General features: G+C 34.7%; 2 protein-coding genes across 2 annotated transcripts; one reads left to right on the plus strand and one right to left on the minus strand.

Moving 5' to 3' along the window:
• Positions 1-4: 4 nt before the first annotated feature.
• LOC115988611 (photosynthetic NDH subunit of subcomplex B 3, chloroplastic-like) lies at positions 5-3,729 on the plus strand. The gene is made up of 6 exons (XM_031112175.1): positions 5-316; positions 426-536; positions 653-709; positions 1,613-1,675; positions 3,270-3,332; positions 3,463-3,729. The coding sequence occupies exons 1-6, from the start codon at positions 98-100 to the stop codon at positions 3,574-3,576; spliced, it is 627 nt and encodes a 208-aa protein (XP_030968035.1). The 5' UTR covers positions 5-97; the 3' UTR covers positions 3,577-3,729.
• Positions 3,730-11,694: 7,965 nt separating this feature from the next.
• Positions 11,695-13,936, minus strand: LOC115992258 (aquaporin TIP2-1). The gene is made up of 3 exons (XM_031116358.1): positions 13,569-13,936; positions 12,819-13,069; positions 11,695-12,382 (listed from the first exon to the last, which is right to left on the minus strand). The coding sequence occupies exons 1-3, from the start codon at positions 13,693-13,695 to the stop codon at positions 12,014-12,016; spliced, it is 747 nt and encodes a 248-aa protein (XP_030972218.1). The 5' UTR covers positions 13,696-13,936; the 3' UTR covers positions 11,695-12,013.
• Between the last annotated feature and the right edge of the window lie 8,723 nt (positions 13,937-22,659).

Consider the following 22,659-nt stretch of genomic DNA (forward strand, 5'->3'; position numbering starts at 1 on the left):
AAAGAACCACCACACACCATGATGAAAACCCCATGCAAATATCCAGCTCACTTTCACAAACTACCCAAGCATAGAATCCCTATTACCTTATCAAAAAATGGGTACCCTACAACTGAGTTCATATGCTTTATCTTCTTTCTCAACCTCTTTAAACTTCAACTACATTACCAACTCTCATAAAACACTCAAAACCTCCAAGCACCCCCACCCCAGATTCTCTAGAGGGAAAATCAGAGCTGTTGGCACAATCCCTGAAAAGGAATCCCAATCCACAGACCCAGAGGAGCCACCTTTTGTGGCTTTTGCTTTTGTTAGTGTAAGTTGAAATATTATATATATGTACAATTTTACATATCATAGCTAGATTGTGTATAAATAGTGGCAATTTAATTAATAATAATTTCTGTTTTATGTTTTTTTTTTAGTCTGTGTTACTACCAGATGGAACACCTGATGTACATTTTCGAAAAGCATGTGGTGGACAGAAACTTAGGAACATAATGTTGGATTCAAATATTGAGTTGTATGGACCATATGTAAGTTTTTTAACTTATAATTCATATGATTTATAAGTTGATTTTATTAATAAGCTTTGTGTGTGTGTGTATATATTCATTATATTGATGCTCATTAATTATGTATTGGTTATCAGGCTAGACCTCTGCTAAATTGCGCTGGAGGTGGAACCTGCGCGACGTGTATGGTGGAGGTGGCCTTACTATCTTGAAACTAATTAATTAAAACGGAAAAAGCATGTGCATAACAATTTTTCTTTCTTTTTTATTTTTTAAATCTTAAACTTAAAGCGTCTGCCTTCTGGTTCATGATTTTTTTTTTTTTTTTTTTTAAATTTAACTATACACCATTAATCATTAGTGTATTCAGTTTATCAATAGATATTCTAGATCAAAAGTTTTTTTTTTTTTTTTTTTTTTCGTAAATAAAAAAGAAGTTTATAGGTATGGTCACTACTCACTACATGACTTGTTTAAACCCGAAATTGATAATAAGTGGGTTCTAGGGGTGTGCACAAGTTAGGTTAGGGGGGTGGAGAGTAATATTTTTAACCAATCTGCCAATGGCGGGTTGGAAAATTTTCAATTTGCTGCCAACCCACCAATCTATAAATTTAGCGGGTCAATAAAAATATAATAGTTTCAATTTGATGGGTTGATATTTTTTATTTTTGAGAAATTTTTCTTTCTTGGAGATTTTGAGTGCAACACTTAGCTGTTGTGGTATTGTTTTATGTATATGTAAACTTTTAATTAACACTTAACTCATGTGGTTTCTCCTAAAATACAAAATTTATTTGAATTTTTGAGTATAACACTTAGGCCCTTTTTTTTTTGAATGTAACACACAACCTTATAGTATTATTTTACATGAAAATGCAACTCTTAATTGAGATATGTGTCATCACATAAGTAACTCATCATTTATTTTGGTTTACTCATAAAACCCATAAAGAGTTAATGGATTGCATAATTTTATATAAACTGCAAAGAGTTTTGTATACCTTTCCCTTTATCTTTCAAACAAAAATAAAACATACTTTGCAGACAAAAAAACTATAGTATCTATTCTATATAATTTTCTCATGTATTGTTAGATTATTCAAGGGAAGGAGCTTCTAACCCCTCGCACGGAGAAAGAGAAGGAAAAACTAAAGAAGGTATATGCTAGTAAAAGAAAATTCTCAATTTTATTTAGTGGGCATAATGTTATTAAAGTACACGTTAATCCAATCAAAATTACTCAGGATTACATTTTCCTCGTGTATTATTAGAAAATCTTAATTAATTGCTATTTTTATTTAATTAATTACACCGCCTAGGTTTTAGACTAAATACTTGAATAAGATAATCTGTATATATTATTGATGTGATGGTCACTTCAAAGGTACAAGTTCATGTGGGGATGAAAGGCAAAAGCTAGAGTTAAAAAAAAAAAAAAATAAATTAAACTCATCATTTACGATGTTGGTATTAAGTATTAATCATAAGAGCAAGATTTAGGTACAGTACTTAGAGCATTCACAGCAGTGGAGTTAAAAATTTAGCTATTTAGCATCACAAAAGGTTACTTTATCTATTTTACCTACACATATGCTGTAGCAGTAGATCTATTTTAGCTTTCAATATAATAAAATAATATATCTACTACAATAAACAACAATCAAAACCACACACACAACCACCACCACCACCACCACAGCCCATAACAAAGAAAAAAAAAATCAACCTAGCTCACACCCACCCGACCCACCAGCAACACCTACCCGACCCACCAGCAACACCCACACCACAGCAATCAAATTCACACAATGCCAAAAAAAAAAAAAAAAAAAAAAAAACCCCAAAGCTGAATCAACGAAAAACCAAAGCAATGGGTTGAGGAAGGCAGCGACGGCTTTGATGATGAAACCTAGAGAAACCTAGAGCTTGGATTGACGATGAAACCCACAAAATCTAAAGAAACCCAAGCTTGTCAGCGTTGGGTGAGCGTTGAGATGGAGGACTGGGCAAAGGTGTGGGTCGGAGGCATGGATCGGTGGCTTGGGGCTTAGGTCAGCTTGGTCTGATCAGCGGATGGGTTTAATCGGCGAAAGAGAAGTGGGTCTGATCGACGGCTTGGGACGGCTGGTGGGTCGGTGACGTCGAGTTTCGGTGGTGGCGACATTGCAGATGAGTCGGGCCGGCGGCAGTGAAAGAGTGATGTTAAGAGAGTGAGCTTGAGGAGAGAGTTTTGAGAGAGAGCTTCAAATAGATGAGAGTGACTAAAGAGAGAGGCACAGTGTGAGAATAAAAGGATTATTTTAATCCCGGGCTAGAATAAAAAACTTCTTTTTTTTTTAGCTCCAAGATACAGTGCACAACCATAGATAACTGTGCACTGTAGCAATGAAGTTAAAAAAAAATAGATTTAACTCCACTATTGTATGGTTTTTTTTTTTTTTTTTTTTTTTTTTTGTTGTGTTTTAGTAGCTATTTTAGCTCTACTGCTGCAAGTGCTTTTAGGTGCTATTTCTTAGGTCCCCCACTTAAAATTCTGTTACATGAATTTTTTCTCATGGGATGAAAGTTTATTTTTTAGTTAAGTAACCACATGGCTTAATCTTAAGTGGAGAATCTAAAAAACAACACCTAAGATATTGTACCTAAATTTTGTCTTAATCATAATTTGCTACCTTATCATTAGAGAAAAATTTATATCCCTGAGGCTATTGTAGTTGTGACCTAACATATATGTCCTGGGGTATGTTTCAGAAACCAAAAAATTGGAGACTTGCTTGTCAGCTTACAGTGGGTAAAAAAGATTCTACAGGCCTGGTTTGTGATATTTCTCTTTCATTTCTTATATTTCAGCAAACTAGAAATTTTTTTTCTTTGGGTTATCAAGTAATCATATTCTATTTTAGTATAGGTTGGATTAAATTATTTCTTTTTTCCTCTGATGCAGCTTGTTGTCCAACAACTGCCTGAATGGAAAGGGCATGAATGGAATTATGAAAGAATATCGCCTGAAGAATTTGCTGCAGATTTAGGGTTAGAGTTTGGGTCAGAGTCTTCCTAACACAGTTTTGCTAATTAATGTACATTTCAAAGAAAGATCTAAAAACCAATATAACATTATGAGGAAATGATGTAAAAATATTGCCTTCAAAGGCATTCAAAGACACTTCTTGTATTGTAATTAAGTCTAAAATCCAATTTCATTATGGGAAATTCTCTTATAAATTTTCACACAAGTAAGATTTGTAGTTCAATTGGTTGATACTTTTTGGTATTTTCAAATGAGAAATCTAGAGTTCAAATTTTCTCTCTCTCAATTATCAAATTATCAAAAAAATTAATAATAAATTGTCACAATGATAAGACAAGACATGCAATTATTTTAGTTAAAAAATCACATAATAGCAGTAAAATAAAGATATTTAGGACTAAATAAAAGTATATATCAGGAAAATTGTGAAATCTTATGTCCACTAATTTGGTTGACATTTAAAGAGATATTTCATTGTAGAACCTTTTTGGTTTTGTGTTGTTTATTATTATTATTTTTTAAACATCGTGTAATTGACATTCAAATTATCAATCAGTGACTTCTTCCAATTGATGCCTTTTATGTTTGGGTAAAATCCAAATGAATTGGTTTTCATATCACGCTAGGCCTCATGGCCATTTTCATCTTTTGTTTTCTGGGTTATGTGGGATCTTGCTTTGGACAGAGTCCAAGCCCAATAGTCTGAGAGGATCCTAGGCTCCAAAGGATAATATAAATAGTTGGTAGACTGGGCTTGACTCACCGCAGCTTTGTTATGCCGACGCACAAGACATGGGCTCCACAATACAAATGTACATAAACATATATATATATATATATATATATATATATATATATATTAGTTAAACAAAAAACTAAGGAATAGCAAAGGAACTAAAAAGAGTGCAAATTAAAGGAACGTTAGGGATCCTCAAAATAAAGTGAGATTATATTTTCATTACATCAAGTATTTGAATACATTGAGTCTTACTTTGCTGGGATATATCACAAGGTTCAATAAAATTCAAAAATCACAGACTTAGATAGCTCTCTTTGGGCTTCCAAGACTTATGAGGTTTGAATCCCTTTGAATTCAAGTGTATACTCCAATATTTACTGTAGGATCCCTTATCGTATCTCAATTTTTCTGTATTTCAAGCTCACAACTCTCTTTTTGTATCTTTTCTAGTGTATTCAGTGTTTCTTTGCTGAATGCCTTTTGGCTGGAGCTTTAGCCCCTTTTATAGTGCCACTTCTAGGGTTTTTCCATGCCATTGATCCATTCTTTTGGTACTCTGGGTACCAAAACCCATGTTATGTCTGTAACATTGGTGATTGGTCCTTTCCTCTTTCTCTCATTGTTTCCCCTTTTGAGGTTTGGCAGCCCAAAAGTTCCCAATTGACCTTACTCTTGTGGGAGATCCTGTATGAGTAATCCTAGATGCTCTTCCCAAGTCAAGGCTTCTCATCCTTTTCCCAAGGTCTTTAAAAAGACATCTCAAAGCTCTGGCTGCTTCACACTTTGTCCATTTCCTTTAAATGGGCAAATTCCTTATTATTGATGATGAAAGGCAGAAAGGCTCCCAGCCACTTTCCTTCTTGGTTCCCCTTTCCAGCTTTACCTGAGGTACTAGGCTCCTTCATCAGGTGTTGATTTTTAGGCCACCATTTGTTCCTAAAGCTTTTTGTTGAATTGTGGCCGATTGATGGGACATGACCTTCTTCATTTCTTATGCCCATGGACATGCCACCTTGAGTTGTCCAAATCCTAGCTAGTTTTCCCCAGCATTTCTTGAGGATCACCCCTAACTCTGGTAGATCCTATGCAACCTGGCCTAGCTCCTACATGCCTCCCTTTTGGGCTTCCTTGGATACCATCTCTTACTTAAGCCCATGGCCCATGCTTCCCTTTGTGCCTCTTTTTTCTTCCTAAGGGCCAATACTTTATTCTTTTCTCTCCATGGGCCGGGCTCCTCCCTTTTTTTTTTTTTTTGAGGGCCAAGCCTTTCTTCTTTATGGGCTGGCCTCTCTCACTTTATAGGGTCTGGTTCCATATTGCAATTTTGAACCTCAACAGGTTACTTATGTTTATTTACAATTTTACATTTATTTCAGAGCTTATATAAGCAACTATAGTGTTATAAAAAAAAAAAAAAGTAATATTTACTTTTAATGGATGTTTTAGGATGTACCAAGAAATTATCATTATCATCTTAAGGGTGAGAGATATCTTCAAATTGGGATCAAGAAAGTTCTAGATATTCTTGTCCAAGAACCCTAGTGACCACAAAAGCTCTCTAAAAAAAAAAAAAAAAAAAACCTACAATTCAATCGCAATTTTTTTTTTTACAACTCTCATACCCAAGGATGAGTCCATACACCCGACCAAACCAACCCAACTGCCCAACTTGGTTTGATTTGAATGGTTCTAGGTAGTTTGCTCATGTTAGTTGGTCAAATAGGCAGTTGGTTGGCGAGTATATTGAAAGAGAGTTTTTTTATTTTTTTTTTATTTTTAGGAACAAAGAGAAATATTATGTTCACAAAACTTTCACAACAAATCTTAAGTGGCAGGTTATTACTGTTGTTATTGGCAAGCAAAAAAGTAATTTTAATTGTGAGTTCAAATTATTGCTATCATTGGTAGACAAAAAAGTTATTTTAATCGTGGGTATGCAATCATTGGTCCTTGAGATATCTGTTCCTCATTATGTTAACAAATGTCCTTTATTCTTCTTCTTCTTCTTCTAAAAAATAAAAAAAAGAGTCATTTCTTCTTATCTTCTACACAACCCACTTATCTCTAATATGTTTCAATTTTTTTTTCACCTTCTTTTATTTCTAATTTCCTTATTTTCTCTTTATCTCCCTCCTTTAATATCTGTACTTTCCGTGACAATGGACCTCAACAATGACAACAAGAATAAGGGGATGATGAAGTCTCTTCACTTTCAATCCTGGAACAACTTCAATCATTTTGATCTCTAAGTAGATTTGCAAGTTGTGTGATTCAAGTTTTAGGTAGATATGGTGAGAAAAAAAAAATTAATAGGCAAATTTGTGTAGCTTTTTATGTTTTTGACTTTTTTTCCTCTATGGCCAGATGATTGCAGATCTGGTTTGGGTTGTTGAAGATTAAATTTTGTTGGTTTTTTTGGTTGTAAATATGTGTTTTTGTGATTTTTGAAACCCGACAACTTGTTTGAGGCCAATGATTTATTTGATAGTTGAATATTGGTGGTTTTGCTAGATTCGTTAGATGGCAATGGCTGGGAGGGTTCCAAACCCGAGGGGATCGGGTTAAGTGGCGATTTAACACCAAAGACTATTCCACTCTACCCGATATCCACCTTGCAATTTGTAATAGATGCCCCAAAACTCACCTCACATAAATTTACTTTTTTAGTGATGTTAGAAATATTACAAATTTAAATTATATTATGTAAGTCTATAAACTAATATGTTATCAATCATAAAAAAAATTCAAATATCTATTTGTAGGCGAGTGGTTCTTTGTTTGTGTTCCATGGACTGCAAACTACGAGCCCACTAAAATGATAATCCAAAGGGCTAAGCCCGGCCCATATCCTTTGGAGGAAAAGGCCTAAACCTAATCAAGGGACCAAAGGCCCATCCTAGGAAGGAATCCTTTTTCCACCTATAGATGCCGACAAAATGTAGCCCCTTGGACAATATCAACCGAGGGTGCCCCGTTGATGACATAGCAGAGGAGAAACCCAAACCCATGAAAGAATTCCGAGGAGCCTAGGGAGGTAGCTCCTGAATTAAGCCAAAGTCACTTCCACATTCATTTAGATGTTCTCACTTGACACAACAACATTTATTACTAAATGAGTATCTTGAACAGTGGCCTCATGCCCCAAAAGTCCACATTCATCATCAAAATGGTAGAGGAGACACCTGATGGAATAAGTATTTCTTGAGCCCCATCATGATAGCCTACTACTAAGGAGAAGGCTTGAGGTTATAAATAAAGGCTTTTATGCACACATGGTGGGATATACCAAAATTAGAGAGAGAAAAGAGTTGAGAGAATTTATACTTGTTTTTGGATGCATGTATCCTCGGCAAGAATAGTTCATCCTTGTTTATCAATAATAAACTTGTATTATCCAATTTTTAATCTTGTTCAGATCTCCCATTGAGGATTGTTCGCTTACCATCCATTACAAATTAGTTGTGATGATCAAGTGTTGATTTAGAGTCCAGGTTTATAGTTGGTTTTTGATCCTCGCATTATTTATTATGTTATTCAAGTGACACAAACTACATTTATAGTTATATTAGTTTGTAAACTTTTTGTAGATTTTTTATTAATTTAATATCGGAAAAGATCTTAAACTTTTCTCCACATTTCTCATCATTGCCTTTTTGAGAAAACATTGTCCTTATCATGATCTATGAGGAGAATGAAAGTTACCCAATAGGAAAAAATAGTACTCTGAGAATTTTAGGTGGAGGATGTGGTTAGTTTTGGTTAGATCAACTAGATGATATTGTAAGGATTGGTCAATTACAAGATGAAAAATGTCAAAATCACTGCCAATTTTATTATAAAAAACACTTACAAACTATTATGACAGTAAATATTATTAGTGTCATATTATTAGTATAATAAATAAATTTATTAATTACTTTTTTCTGTTATTTATTTAGAACAAATGTTTGTAAAATTGTTGTTAATTCCGTTCAAGCCAGAGCATTTAGAAAATACTATATTGGGAAAAATTTTGGTCCAATCATTCTGGTTCATTTTCGAACAATATTCAAATTTCAATCCGAATGAATTTGCTCCTTAAAATAAATTTTTTAAACAATCATGCGGAAACTCTCTGAAACAAGAATTTCAATTAAAAATCTTACAACTAGCAAATATGATATCATACGCAATATAAACCTTTTGTTTTGTTTTAAAATGAAATGAAAACAACTCCTTTTTATTTTTTTAGGACCAAAAAAAAAAAAAAAACCTCATATAAAATCTTATCCAAACAACGCAGAGAAACAAACAAATCTAAGGCAAACTAAAACGGGAGAAATCGGATAAAGCCAATCAGGGAAAAAGCCAATGTAGTATAAGCATACAAGAGGAATTGATGCAGGATTAAAGGGGCTGTTTCACATGGAAAACCATGTGACTCCATTGCTCCTATTATTACAAAATTATCCCCCTTTTTAGAGAAAAATTCCCATATTTAAATTATTCAGTGGATGTACTCGAAAATATCACAGAATTTATGTTATGTAATGTAATGAGATATTAAATTTTTTTTTTTTTAATCATGTGATGTGATGATAATGTTAGAGCCTAAGAATGCATATTATTTTTATATTTGATTATTTTGAAATTATCATTTTATGTTATATGTATATAATTATGTATGTTAATTATAGATTGGTATGTTAGAATTAGTTGGTACCGAAATATATCGTTCTAATGTTAAAAATTTATAGGGTGAAACTTAAGTACAATACCTTATATGTAATTTTTTAGGTTCCAATTAAATAATCTCACATGAAAAATTTATTTAACTCAACCCAAACTGTGTGATATTCATCTTAGTGGCAATGTGTCATCTCCATGGTTGCCCAAATCCTTCTGCTTGAATCTCAAAGCTGTGGCCAAAACCAACTCACGGTCGCCAAAAACCTAGAAAAGCCATGACTAACCCACAACCACTGAAACCCAGCAACACACAGGCCATTGTCATCTCGTCCTATCACCCAAACCTAGCAACCCACTAACACGACCACCCAAACAACTACCACAGATTTGCTGATCATGAGTTTGAAATCAGGTTTGGTGAGTTTTTTGATATAGACCTTGGGTTTGAAATTGGGTCCAGATTTGCATTGGCCTCACCATCGAGTCCAAATCTCGAACAAACTTGATTCAGGCTTGACACTAGTGACTAGAACTTCGATTATGACATCGTGAGAGGCTTGGATGAGGACCTGAGTGTCGTAACTGTTGGAGTTAGTCTGAGTGTTATGGTTTTTTATTTTAGGAGAAATTGCAATTAACCCACCTATGGTTTGGCCCGTTTTAATAGTGTCTACCCGTGGTTTAAAAGTTATCACTTAACCCACCTGAGGTGGCCTCCGTTAGACCCCCGTTACCCACCTGTGCCCTTTCCCTTAGAAATTCCTCCTTACTATATAAACCAAAATTAGAACCCAAATAGAACCCTAAAAAAAAGAAACGAGCTCTCTCCCTTTCTCTACCTTAGAACCCCTAAAAATCCTCAAACCCATAATCCCTTTCTCTCTTTACTTTGATTGCTAAAGTGAAATCCCCGAACACTTGCAAGCAAGGAGGAGGTGTGATGAAGCTTGGATTTTCCTCTATATCAGGTATGAAATGGCTTTCTTGGAGTTTTGGGTGGTGGCTAACAGCAGTGGTGGTGTTGGAGGTGGTAGTTTGGTGAGGCTATGATTTGATGGTTTAGTGAGTTGGCTGTGGTGTTGGATATGTTAGATTGCTGGGTTTTTTTTTTTGCTAGGTTTTTCTTGTTTCTTTGTTTTTGCATCCCGATCTGGGGTTTTGGGTGGTGGCTAACAACGGTGGTGGTGTTGGAGGTGGTAGTTTGGTGAGGCTATGATTTGATGGTTCAGTGAGTTGGTTGTGGTGTTGGATATGTTAGATTGCTTGTTTTTTTTTTTTTTTTTTTTTTTTTTTTTGCTGAGTTTTTTTGTTTCTTTGTTTTTGCATCCCTGGTCTGGGGTTTTGGGCGGTGGCTAACAACGTGGTGGTGTTGGTGGTGGTAGTTTGATGAGGCTATGATTTGATGGTTCAGTTGGTTGTGGTGTTGGATTTGCTAGATTGCTTGTTTTTTTTTTTTTTTAATAAATATTTTTCTTTTACTTGCAAATCTGGGTTTTTTTAGAGAACCCAGCAAAAGAGAGAGGGTTAGAGTTTTAGAGAGAGGGTTTTTTTACTTTGTCTACCCTCTTTCGTAAAACTTTGTGCTAATTATGTATATGAAAAATGATGAAACAAATTTTATCTTGACTTGTTTTTTGATATTTTTCTTTTACGTTTTATGTGAAGAAGAAGAAGAAGGAGATAAAAGAGGAGAGAGACATAAAATATAGTGAAAAAGACACATTTACCCCTATTTTTAATGGTGAAAAGGGAGAGGTAGGTAACGGGGGTCTAACGGAGGCCACCTCAGGTGGGTTAAGTAATAACTTTTAAACCACGAGTAGGCACTGTTAAAACAGGCCAAACCACAGGTGGGTTAACTGCAATTTCTCCTTTATTTTATTTTTATCAATTGAGATCCATTGTCGTTAAGCTGAGTTTGAAATTGTTTGGTTTGAGTTGAATAAATTTGTCATGTGAGATGATTTAATTGGGTAGCCTAAGGAATCACATGTAAGGTATCATACATAAGTTTTGCACTAATTTATAGCAACTGTATATACTCTAAAGAGATTACAAACTACATGGGTAAAAGGTTTGAATCATAAATGATTTTTATTTTTTAATAAAAAAATAGTGAAGGAACCAAAAGCGCAAGCCTAACATGGGAGATGGTATTAAGTGTAAAAGGCAATGGTAACAGGTGGGAGTGGCGTTACACCTATCCTGTTTCACACATAATTTTCACTCAACACAAAGTTATAGCAATGATGTGTTTTAACTTAGTACTAAGGTTTTAAATTTCGTTTCGTTTTGTTTTGATCGAAATATTCCATTTTGGTGCTTAACCCAGTGCACTTACCCCCCATGTTCTGTTTTGGTTTAAATTTTGGTCTATTTTGGTGTTTCGGATGAATTTTGGCGTCTCAATTCTGGACTATACCGGAGTGTGTTGAATTTTTTATTTTTAACATTGAAGTCCAAATTCATCATTTGACTCTTTTTATTCGCATATCATATTTTAAATTATGTGTTGGTTAATTAGATATAGTAAAATATGAAGTTATAAATAAATATTTGTGTGCGCATATGTGTCTGGTACATAATCCCGAAACAATGTATCAATACCGAAATATTATGTTCTAAATGTCAATTCCGAACAAATTCAAAACCTTATCTATAATGAGATTAAAAAAAACCTTGACCAGAAAAAAATAATAATTGATTTGACCCGAAACCGAAAGTAAAAGTTGGAGCCATAATTTGCATATGTCCAAAGGAGTCGGTTGCATTATTGCAAAAATGGGCCATCTCATCCCCTCCATAACAGACACAAGACAAGAAAGCCAAACCATACAGAACAATGTGTGGTTGGCTGCACACCACCAACTTCATCCATTTTCATAAAGCAACGAACGATCTCAACAACTGCATCAAACAAAGCTTTACAAGGATAATAGAAGATGAAACTAATATAAATTAAGAAAGATAAAACAAAAGGAAAGAAGAGCAAAAATTGCTTCTCCTCTCCTTTATTACAAGGACATACGGACAAAAGAACACAACAATTTTTCAATCAAATCAATACTCATTGGACAGAGGTGCATGTTCATGGTGCATGAACACGTTGCCATAGACAAGCCCAGCTAAGCCACCACCAATTAGGGGTCCAACCCAGTAGATCCAGTTGTCATGGAAGTCACCGCTAGCCACAGCCGGCCCAAAGGAGCGAGCCGGGTTCATTGATCCACCGGAGAATGGGCCGGCAGCCAAGATGTTTGCACCAACAATGAAACCAATGGCAATGGGTGCAATTATGCCTAGTGAACCCTTCTTGGGGTCAGCTGCTGTTGCATAGACTGTGTAAACCAAAGCAAAGGTAATGATAATCTCCATCACCACTCCTTCAATGGCTCCAACTCCGGCAGCGAGGCTGTGGATGGGAATTGCCTGAAAAAAGAAGTAACATCAATTTGGTGTTAATTTAGCTTTCCTTGAGAAGGAAGGAAGAGATTGAATTATAGAACATAAAAGGAATTTGATGAATCGTGATCCTCTATCGATCCCAATATGTAAACTTCATTATTTGCTAAATCAACCATATTTTTTTACACGTTTTATTTATTTATCTTCCTTCTAAAGTAACCATAATCTAAAGAAAAAAATCTGTCATACAATATGCTACAATTAATAAAGTATAAAGTGAAGCACTTTTAGTGGAACCAGAAGATTTTTTGTTCAAAGTTTGATCAGATAACCAAAAACACATGGTTTGGCTCCTGTAATGATAAGGTCATAGTTGCCCTTGTTTTGGTAAGTATTAACTACATAGAAAATGTTTGGGGTGCCAAAAATTGAAAAAAAATTCTTATCAAACAAAACTTACCAAGCCTCCAGTGACTGCCTTTAGAAGGAAACATGCTACAATGGAGCCAAGAAGTTGAGCAATCCAGTAGAAGATGCCAGTAAGGACTGTGATTTGGCCACCAAGTGCCAATCCAAAGGTGACAGCAGGGTTAACATGGCCACCTGAGATGTTGGCACCAACTGAGACTGCAACAAATAGAGCAAAGCCATGGCAGATAGCAATGGCTACTAGCCCCTCTGGATCAAGTGCCGCATTGGATGTCAACTTATCTGTCAAAACAAAAACAAAAAAAGATGTAAGAATTAATGTAAAAGTGGGAAAAAAAAAAAAAAGACAAAATTTACTTACTGTTATGCATCCAAAGCTCTCTCTCTCTCTCTCTCTCATGGCTACAACCTAACCAACAACAATAAGTCTAACAACCAAACCTTAGTCTTACAATGAATCATCAACAGACTAGTCAACATCTACAACATAGCTTACATAAGTAACCCTCCTCGAAGAATATTATGGTTTCTTTTTCCCTCTTTTATTTATGGTTAACATTTGTCATCCTCATATAGGTTTATTTATCCCATTAAAAAAACTTATATAGATTTATCATCCAATGATCAACAAGAGTTCGAAATATTTCTATGTTATGAAAAGAACAGAACAAAGAAATTAAATTGAAATATTATCTTTAGCACAAGCAGTGTGCTAGAGGGACAGCCATGTAAATTAAGAAAAGGGAGCTATTATAAGTGAGTGAGTGAGAGGAGAACTAACTGTATGCTATAGCCGAGCCAACACCAGCAAAAACAAAGAGCAAGGTTGAGATGAACTCAGCAATATAGGACCTGAAAGAGCCCAAACTAAACGAGTCATCAAATCGACCAAAGGCAATCCTGGCCATTTTTTGGTTTAACTAAGTGCTATAGCTATTGGAGACGGAGCACTTGAGAGGATAAGGATAGAGAGAATATATGGTTGAGATAGCCAAAATGGCTTTTCTAGGTCACATATAAATACTACAAAGATGTGCAATATAATATAAGCTTTATTAGGGTATAGATCATGAGTAATTCATACTAAGATTGTGTTACTATTATTGAAAAGTATTGTTTATTAAGAAGATAAAAAAGGAATATGTAAAGTGTACACAATATCCATGCACATCCAATCTGATTATTTTCTGTGGTCTTAGCTGTCACTAACATGCTTTAATGGAAATGTCCGGAAGCACATCAATGATTCTACCATGTGAGACTGATGAGAGTGAGAGAGAGCAAAAGTTGTGAAATTTTGGTGGGGTTGTTTTTACGAAGAAAATAATGATAAAAGAGAATAGACATGAGGGCATGGCTTGCTTTGGCCCACATATTGCACCGACCAATGGCTCCATGTCCCAAATTAATATGGGCAAGAAGTTGTGGCATTTGAAAAATGAGTGGATAGGATTAGCATTTTGTATTTTTAATTTTTCAATTTGTTTGTTTAGGCTTAAGTGGCCTTCTTTAATTGGCTGTGGATAAAGAGGAATCTTAAGCTTTAGCCTGTTTGTTGGTTTATTAGCTTGGAATTATTATTATTATTATTATTATTTTCTTTCTAGAATCAGGAGCTTGGAATAATTTTCTTTTTTTTTTTTTTTGAAAAGTTTGGAATAATTTATTAGTTGTGCCTTTATCAACTCTGTTAATTATTTGATGATAACTTTAAGGGGTTTCTTTTTTCTTTTCTTATGTTTTTGTCTGCATGAGTAAAAGGTGGTTTTCGATATTCACCCACGTGATTCCATTGTCCTATTGGGAAGGCTCTAGCTCAATGAATTGAATTGTCCATCACTGAAACCGGCCTTCTACGGTTTTGGTGCTCCCACAAAATTGTTTAGCTAATCGAAGTGCACCACATCATTAATGGTGAATTCCTTTTAGTCTTTTACTGGAGAGGCAAACAAATTTTAGTTACCAAATAATCTTCCCCCTCGATTTATGTGATTCGATAATTGAGTTAGCTGTGTGGAGTGTAATGGTCAAGCACCTCGTTTATGTTGTCATAATATTTGGGTTTAAATAGTACTGGGCTCATTAGCGCTAAGGCCACAAACCAACGAAGGAATCCCGTGGTATATCCTACTCGATAGGATTTTTTTTTTTTTTTTAATAGGATGTGATTTAGCTCAATAATCTTGTCTTTTTCTATTCAGCAAAAAGTAATAATAAAAAATGATAATTGATTAAGCTTTTGCGCCCATTTTTCTATTCTCAAATCAGATTAATTGTGTCGAAGTTAAGGATGGCAACGGGTCGGGTTCGGGCCGGGTCTCTTAGTATCCGAACCCGACCCGCGGGCCTATATCCATAACCCAAATCCGGCCTTTTTAATAAACGGGTTCTTTTGGTTGCACCCGAACCTACCCTATCGGAGCCCGCGAGGCCCACGAGCCTCGACCCAAAATCACAAACAAAGAAATCGGTAAAAACCCAAAACAAAAAATCATCACAGAACAACATTTTTCTGGCAATTTTCTTGGCATCCAAACGGATGCCAAGATCTTACAAACCCAGGAATTTTGCAAATCCAAAAATAAAAACTAGTAAATCTGAATCCCACCAAAAAAAAAAAACCAACAAATTTGGCTCACAAAAACACGAAAAAAAAAAAAAAACCCCAACCCATCCAGTGGTGGGTCTATAATTAGTAAGGGGTAGTTCACGGTGGCTGGGCTTGTTGACGAGGATTTTCTTGGTCGCTTGAGGGAGGGCTTGCGTGGGGCTTGATCGCTTGAGGGAAGGCTTGATCAATGATCGCTTGAGTTGAGATTAAGAGTGAGAGTGGAAACTAGAAACTAAGGTTGAGGCGTGAGAGGCAGAGAGGGGCAATTGCTGAGTGAGGGTAGAATGAGAAAAGAGTGAAACTTAGGGTTAGATATATGGTAATATATATAGTTAGGTTTTTTGGTAATTTTAGCTAAACTAAGCGGGTCGGGTTTGGGTTCGGGCTAGGTTTTTCTCAAAACCCGAACCCACTTCGGGTTTTTTTTTTTTTTTTTTTAAACCCAAACCTAACCCTATTCTTTATCGGGCCGAGTAAAATCCGACCCATTAGGATCGGGCCGGGCTAGGTACCCACGGGTCGGACAGAAATTGTCATCCCTAGGTCATAGGCAAATAGGCAATGGCCTTGAACATGAACTTGAAGCATCACATGCTCTGTCATAATTACTTGTTATGAACCACTAATCAAATGAGAGTACAAAATAACAGATATTTTGAATTTTAAACTTCTCAAACTTCTAGACATTGAGTTTTAATGTTTCTTTAATTTTTGTCACGTATCTATTTATGCAAAACCTAACTTTTGGAACTTCGTACACACTTTTTTTTATTTTCACAATGTTTATGTAGCATGAATACTGCAATAACAAACGCAATTGTGATGTCAAATTAAAGTAACTATTGGTATGATATAAACTAATTGTTATCTATGTTATATGTATGCGATGCCACAAAATAAGTTTGTCATGCTGCCGAATGAATTATCTCACACTAGCGTAGTATATAGTGCGCTTCTCATTGTTCGCAATAAATGTATGATGTGCATCATGGAAAGACAATATAATCATAGTTCTTCGATGATGAGAGTGACTGATCATGGTGAATTTTTTTTTTTTTTTTTGAGTAAACAGCTTCTCATTGTTCGCAATAAATGTGTGATGTACACCATGGAAAGACAATATAATCATAGTACTTCGATGGTGAGAGTGACTGATCATGGTGAGTTTTTTTTTCAGTATATAATAATACTTATTAGAACACACACGAAAATAGTAATATTAGTATTTTAAACCGAGTTTATAATACATTACTTAACCTGAGTACAACTACAAAAAAGGTCTAACATTTGTAGTTGTAGATTGGGTTTATAAACAGCAAACACTAGACACACACAACCTTTATGGGATAAACATCCTTTTTTTTTTTTTTTAGTAAACAGTAATACTTATTAAAACACACATGAAAATAGTAAGATTAGTGTTTTAAATCGGGTTTATAATACATTATTTAATCAAAGTATAACTAAAAAATGGCTTAACCTTTGTAGTTGTAGACTGGAGTTATAAACAACGAACACTAGACATATACAACCAATGTGAGATAAACATTTTTTTTTTTTTTAAGTAAACAGTAATACTTATTAGAACATACATGAAAATAGTAATATTAGTGTTTTAAACTGGGTTTATAATACATTTTTTAACCATAATACAACTATAAAAGGACCTAACATTTGTAGTTGTAGACTAATGAGTTTTTTATCAGGTTTGATTGGGTAGAATTATTTTTTAATTTTTTCTTTTTAGGTAGAAAATTGACAAATAGAATTTGGGCACATATTAGTGACTTAGAATGAAGATCAATAATGGGTGTAAATGCTTAAAAATTGTTGTTGGAAAGTGGGAGTTATAGAGAAAGAGGAATAGAAGGCAAAAGCAAAATTAATTACTTGGTTTGTTTTGATGGCTTATGTCCACGATGTAAAGTTTTTAGTGATTACGACTTTATTAATACTAGTCACAAATTTGTGTGTTGCGCTTAATAATATTATTGTTTTAGTTATTATTTATTAACAGTTAGTTTTTCATTATCTTTTAAGTTAATAAAAACCATACATATATTTTTTCTTAAACCTTTATACATACAAATATATATATATATATATATATATTTTTTTTTTTAATGTGAATCTTTACATACATAAACTCTATATATTCCAATTCTTTATATACATAAAAACATAGATGTGTGTGTGTATATATTATTTATTTATTTAATTAATGTGAATCTTTACATATAGAAACTCTATATATTCCATTTCTTTACATACATAAAACCGTACACATTAAGTATATATATTATTTACTTAATGTGAATGTTTACATATATAAACTCCATATATTCCATTTCTTTATAAACGTAAAACTATAGACTACTACTTCATAATGATAGTAGCTAATTAGTTTTATCATTTTTTATAATGCAATATGTTGAATAAAATAATATGAGAAGAAAAAAAAGTAAAAATAAAATATATAACAATAAACACCAAGTTAATCATCTCTATTAATTATGTGGGGACGTAGGCCCAAATATATATTGGGCCTTGGGCCTTATCCGAAGAGGCACAGTGGCCCAAGAATAGATCAATGGTGAGGAAGAAGTAAGATTTTGAACTTCACAAGCAAGCTATGACTGTAAAGACTAGAAGAGGTAGGCCGAGGAGAAGTATCACCTCAGCTAAATAAAGAAAGGGTCAGAATGTGAGTTCTATTATCTAGAGTGACGTTCTAAGAAGTTCTGTTGATAAGGATATGCACCGTGAACGTACAGGACAAAATGGGAACTGAGAAATATTTAAGAGAAAGCTGCTACCACTGCATTAAATGCTCTGCAGCTAACTTTCTAGCTGCATTAATGTGGAGAAGACCCCTGAACAGTGCTGCCTTGGTTGCCTCAATTCACAAATGGCCTGAGAGGGTGTCTGATGAGACAAGCACTCAAGTAGTGGCTTGGATGATCAACAAGTGGAGGGTCAAGATCATCTAAAGAGAACTATATAATGTAAGAGACCCTCTACGGAGAAGGGATCAAAAATAGAAAGAGAAACACTGTAGCAATCAAGAACTGAACTTGTAATCAAACTTGAGGATCAATATATAAGAATCGATCTCCTCGAACTGTGTCGAGGACGATTTTCTTTAGATTAAACTAGTTTACTTACATTTTCTTGTCATCTTGATCCATTTTACTTGTTGTCCAACTCACTAAAGCCTAGTTTTCCAACTCACTCTCTACAAATTCATTGTATTGGGCTTTTTGAGCGTAAGTTCATTCATCCTTTGGACTAGGGACTCAAATCTGGTCCTTACAAATTATATTACAATTTTATTTATTTGAATTTAAATAAAATATTATGTGTTTAGTTTTTAAAATAAAAAAATAAGAAAACATAAATAATTTAATTATATGAAAGATGTGGCTGAGTTTAAATGTTGAATAAAATAAGATTAAAAAATGTAAAAAAAAAAAAAAAATATATATATATATATATATAATAATTGTAGGGATGTTAGGCCTAGAAATGGCAACAGGTCGGGTTCGGGTCGAGTTTTTCCATACCCAGACCGGACCCGCGGGCCAGGACCCACGGCCCGAACCCAGCCCGTTTAATAAACGGATTTTTTTTGGGCCCGAACCCGCCCCTTCGGGCTCCGCGGGCCCCATCCAACTGGGCCAAATTTGGGCCTAATTCTCAGACCAAATTTGGCCCAATCCCAATTATTTTTTTTAAGGCCCAAATGCCAAAAATAGGCCCAACCAACTTAAAATATGAAGAAAAAAAAATTTTTTGCACCAAATCAGCTTGTGTAAAATCTTGAGTATAAGTATATGCATTATGCCATAGTGTAAGATTTTTCCTCTTTTTTTTTTTTTTTCTTTTTTTGTAAAAAAAAGAGGAAACAAATCAGTTCTTTTTTCTTTTTTTTTCTCTCTTCTTTGTTAAAAAAAATAAAAAATACAAATCACAATCCCAAACATAAACAGAAACACAAATCAGCTTGTTTTTTTTGCTCTTCTCTATTAATACATATTTTTTACCAAAAAAAAAAAAACACAAATCACAAATAGAAAACAAAATCAATAAATCCCTATTTCGATTCTTTCGTATCCGATACCGACGTTGATGTCGCCGAGCGACATACGTGCCGCGGCGGCGTGCGCAGCTGAGGCTTGGTTGCATAGATCATCGGAGGAAGACATCACTGTTTTGATTGACATAGGTGAGTCTTACACTCAGCCAACAAGGAAAAACATCCGCTGGGCTTTGAAGGATCTAGTGCGATTAGCTGTGCCTGGAGAGTGAGAGTGAGGCCGTGAGGGTGGGTGAGAGTGAGTCCATGAGGGGAGTGACGACCATGCGGGTGGGTGAAAGGAGCGTGACTGCGTGAGGTGTGAGGCTGTGAGACGGAGCGTGGCTGCTTGAGGTTGTGAGCTCGTGTGCTGTGTGAGGCAGTGAGGGACGAGGGTGAGGATTGAGGAGATGTAAGCAGAAATGAGGGAGTGAGGGTGAGGAGGCTGGAGGCGTGAGCTGAAAAATGAGGGAGTTAGGGTTAGTGTTTAAGCTATATATATATATATATAGGGGGTTTTTTAGTAATTTCATGGTAATCGAGTCTTATCTGGGTCGGGTTTCAGGTTGGGTTTCGGGTTTTTTAAATAAAACCCAGACCCACTTTGGGTTTTTTTTTTTTAAACCCATACCCGACCCTATTCTTTATCGGGCCGGGCAAAATCCGACCCATTAGGGTCAAACTGGGCCAAGTATCCGCTAGTCGGATCTAAATTACCATCCCTCGTTAGGCCCAGTAGAATATTGGGCTGGGGCCCCAATCCGAGGACACCTTATAGTCCGAGAATGGATAAACATGTTATAGAGGTCAACACTAATAAATAAAGGAAGGGATCTAGGCGTGATGTTCCAGGGAGGTGATCCGAGGAGAAATGCTTCCTTGGCTGAGCAAAGCCGAGATTAGAAAGTGTGGTCTGACATCAAGAGCAAACATTCTGGACAATTCCATTGATGAGGATAAGTATCAAAAAGGAATAGAACAGAGGGAGGCTATAAAATATCCAAAGGGAAAGCTGCTACCACCGCATTAAATGCTCTGCAGCTAACTCTTTGGCCGCATTAATGAGGAAGTAATACCTAAACAGTAACTTTCAACCTTATAACTACTCTCTAAAGACTTCAAGAAGGTGCTGATGGGACAAGGATTAACACCAGCAATCTAATCTACACATGGAGAGTAAAGATGAAAGAGGAGGATAGTATAAAATAGAAAAAAGACCCTAAGGGGAGGGGATCGGAGAATTAAGAGAGAATTACTATAGTAATAAGAACTGTACTTGTAACCAACTTCAAGAATTATATACAAGAGCTGAGCTTCTCGGACTGTGCCGAGGACGATTTTCATGAGATACATCCAGTCTATATTTACTTTATTGTCACTTGGATCCACAAGAATTGCTACCCAACTCATTAGAGTCTAATTTTCTAACCCACTCTCTACAAATTTATTATATTGGGCTCTTTGGGTCTAGATCTTTATAACTTTTGGGCTTAGGACTCAAATCCGGTACTTACAATAATAAACACCAAATTACCCAAATCATGTTATGTAATAGAATAATATATATTATATTCATATGTATTATCTTTAATTTTTTATAACGTAATATGATAATATTTAACAATCAAAGAGAATAAAAAAACTTAAAATACAAAACTAAATCGCATCAACCCAAAGTAAAGTTATAACAAACACAAAAATTTATCAACTTAAAGTAGAGATGCAGAAAAAAAATACTCCAAAAAATATTGAGAGAGAGAGAGAGAGAGAGATAACATTTTTGTGAGGAAAAACTATGCAAAGAATGGAAGAGAGAATGATAGATTTATAGTAAGATAAAGTGAATATGAAGAGAAAAAATAAAGAAAGATGAAGGGAAATATGAATAGTGATATTAAGGTTGAGGGTAGTAGGGAAATGAAAAGGTAAGGGAGGGAAAGATGAAGAGACAAAATAAAGAAAGATAAAAGGAAAGATGAATAGTGATATTAAGGTTGAAGATAGTGGAGACTGGGGAGATGAAAAGGTAAAAGAATGAGAAAGGTTGGAGAAAGTATAATTATTAAAAAAAAATGTAAATGTTAAAAAAAAAATTATAGGAAAATTAGAAAGAAAAATGATACTGACATGGATGCTGATGTGGCTCAACTGGAGCGCAGCAACAATTAATGTTATGCTTCAACTTTTTAGAGGGAGAGAGAGAGATGTATATATATATATATGATGAATTATGTACATGTTTCAATGAATTCCACCAATTCCCATTAAAAATAAATAAATAAATAAAGAATAGAAAAAAAGAATCCAATAATATTAACTAAGTCTAAGCTTATTCTAGATTAATCCTGTAGATGATTGCATTGGTTATGGATAACCTCACTAGAGAGTGGGCAACATACATATATATCTAGAAACATGTCTATCCTTATGAGGATAATGTGTGAGCACAGTAACCTGGTGAGGTCATTTACTAAATAAAGACTAAAGAGTAATATTGGTACATGTGGGTTTGCATTTTTTGAGCTGCACAACTTTTAATAAATTGAAAATGAAATGGGTAGAATGAAGCCTATTCTAAGAGAAGGAACAATATATGGATCTTGATATGGCGGGCTTCTCGCATGTTATGGATACCTTTTGAGCTTCTTCCCTCGAGCCCCCGCTGTTTTTACATAGTCTACTCGACATGAATTAGGAGTTAGTTACCGTTGGTGACGATAAACTGTTTTAACATATTGTGTTGTGGTTGGGGCCATTGGGTTTTGCCATTATATATGGTGTTTCAAGGGCTTAGGCAAGATGAACTTTGACTCTAATTTGGGTTTTGCCATTATATATGGTGTTTCAAGGGCTTAGGCAAGATGAACTTTGACTCTAATTTCATGTCTTTCTCTTTCCATCGTAATATGGTATTACTCTATTAACAATTTAACTCAACTTCATTTTTTTGTTGCTACATTTTTGTTGAGTCCACATCATTATTTTTTGTTGTTACTCAACTTATTTTATTTTTGTAAATGTTTTTACACTTACTAGTCTTTGTAACTGTATTTTAGGGTGCTCATTTTTATTTATAGTAGACAAAAAAAAAAATTATATATAATTTTTTTCCAAGATCACTGAACACCCTAACCATAACATGGAGTTGCCATTGCTCACGAGGTTGGAATAACAATTATGGCTCAC

Source organism: Quercus lobata, chromosome 5 (assembly GCF_001633185.2).
Source record: "Quercus lobata isolate SW786 chromosome 5, ValleyOak3.0 Primary Assembly, whole genome shotgun sequence".
Taxonomy (NCBI): domain Eukaryota; kingdom Viridiplantae; phylum Streptophyta; class Magnoliopsida; order Fagales; family Fagaceae; genus Quercus; species Quercus lobata.

What these genes read in the sequence shown, in the direction of transcription:
- LOC115988611 (XM_031112175.1), top strand. Translation starts at nt 98, where the DNA reads ATGGGTACCCTACAACTGAGTTCATATGCTTTATCTTCTTTCTCAACC. An exon ending in TGGCTTTTGCTTTTGTTAGT is followed by an intron (nt 317 to 425) that starts GTAAGTTGAAAT and finishes TTTTTTTTTTAG; the next exon opens with TCTGTGTTACTACCAGATGG. An exon ending in TTGAGTTGTATGGACCATAT is followed by an intron (nt 537 to 652) that starts GTAAGTTTTTTA and finishes ATTGGTTATCAG; the next exon opens with GCTAGACCTCTGCTAAATTG.
- LOC115992258 (XM_031116358.1), bottom strand. Translation starts at nt 13,695, where the DNA reads ATGGCCAGGATTGCCTTTGGTCGATTTGATGACTCGTTTAGTTTGGGC. An exon ending in TGGCTCGGCTATAGCATACA is followed by an intron (nt 13,070 to 13,568) that starts GTTAGTTCTCCT and finishes TTGTTTTGACAG; the next exon opens with ATAAGTTGACATCCAATGCG. An exon ending in AGGCAGTCACTGGAGGCTTG is followed by an intron (nt 12,383 to 12,818) that starts GTAAGTTTTGTT and finishes TTCTTTTTTCAG; the next exon opens with GCAATTCCCATCCACAGCCT.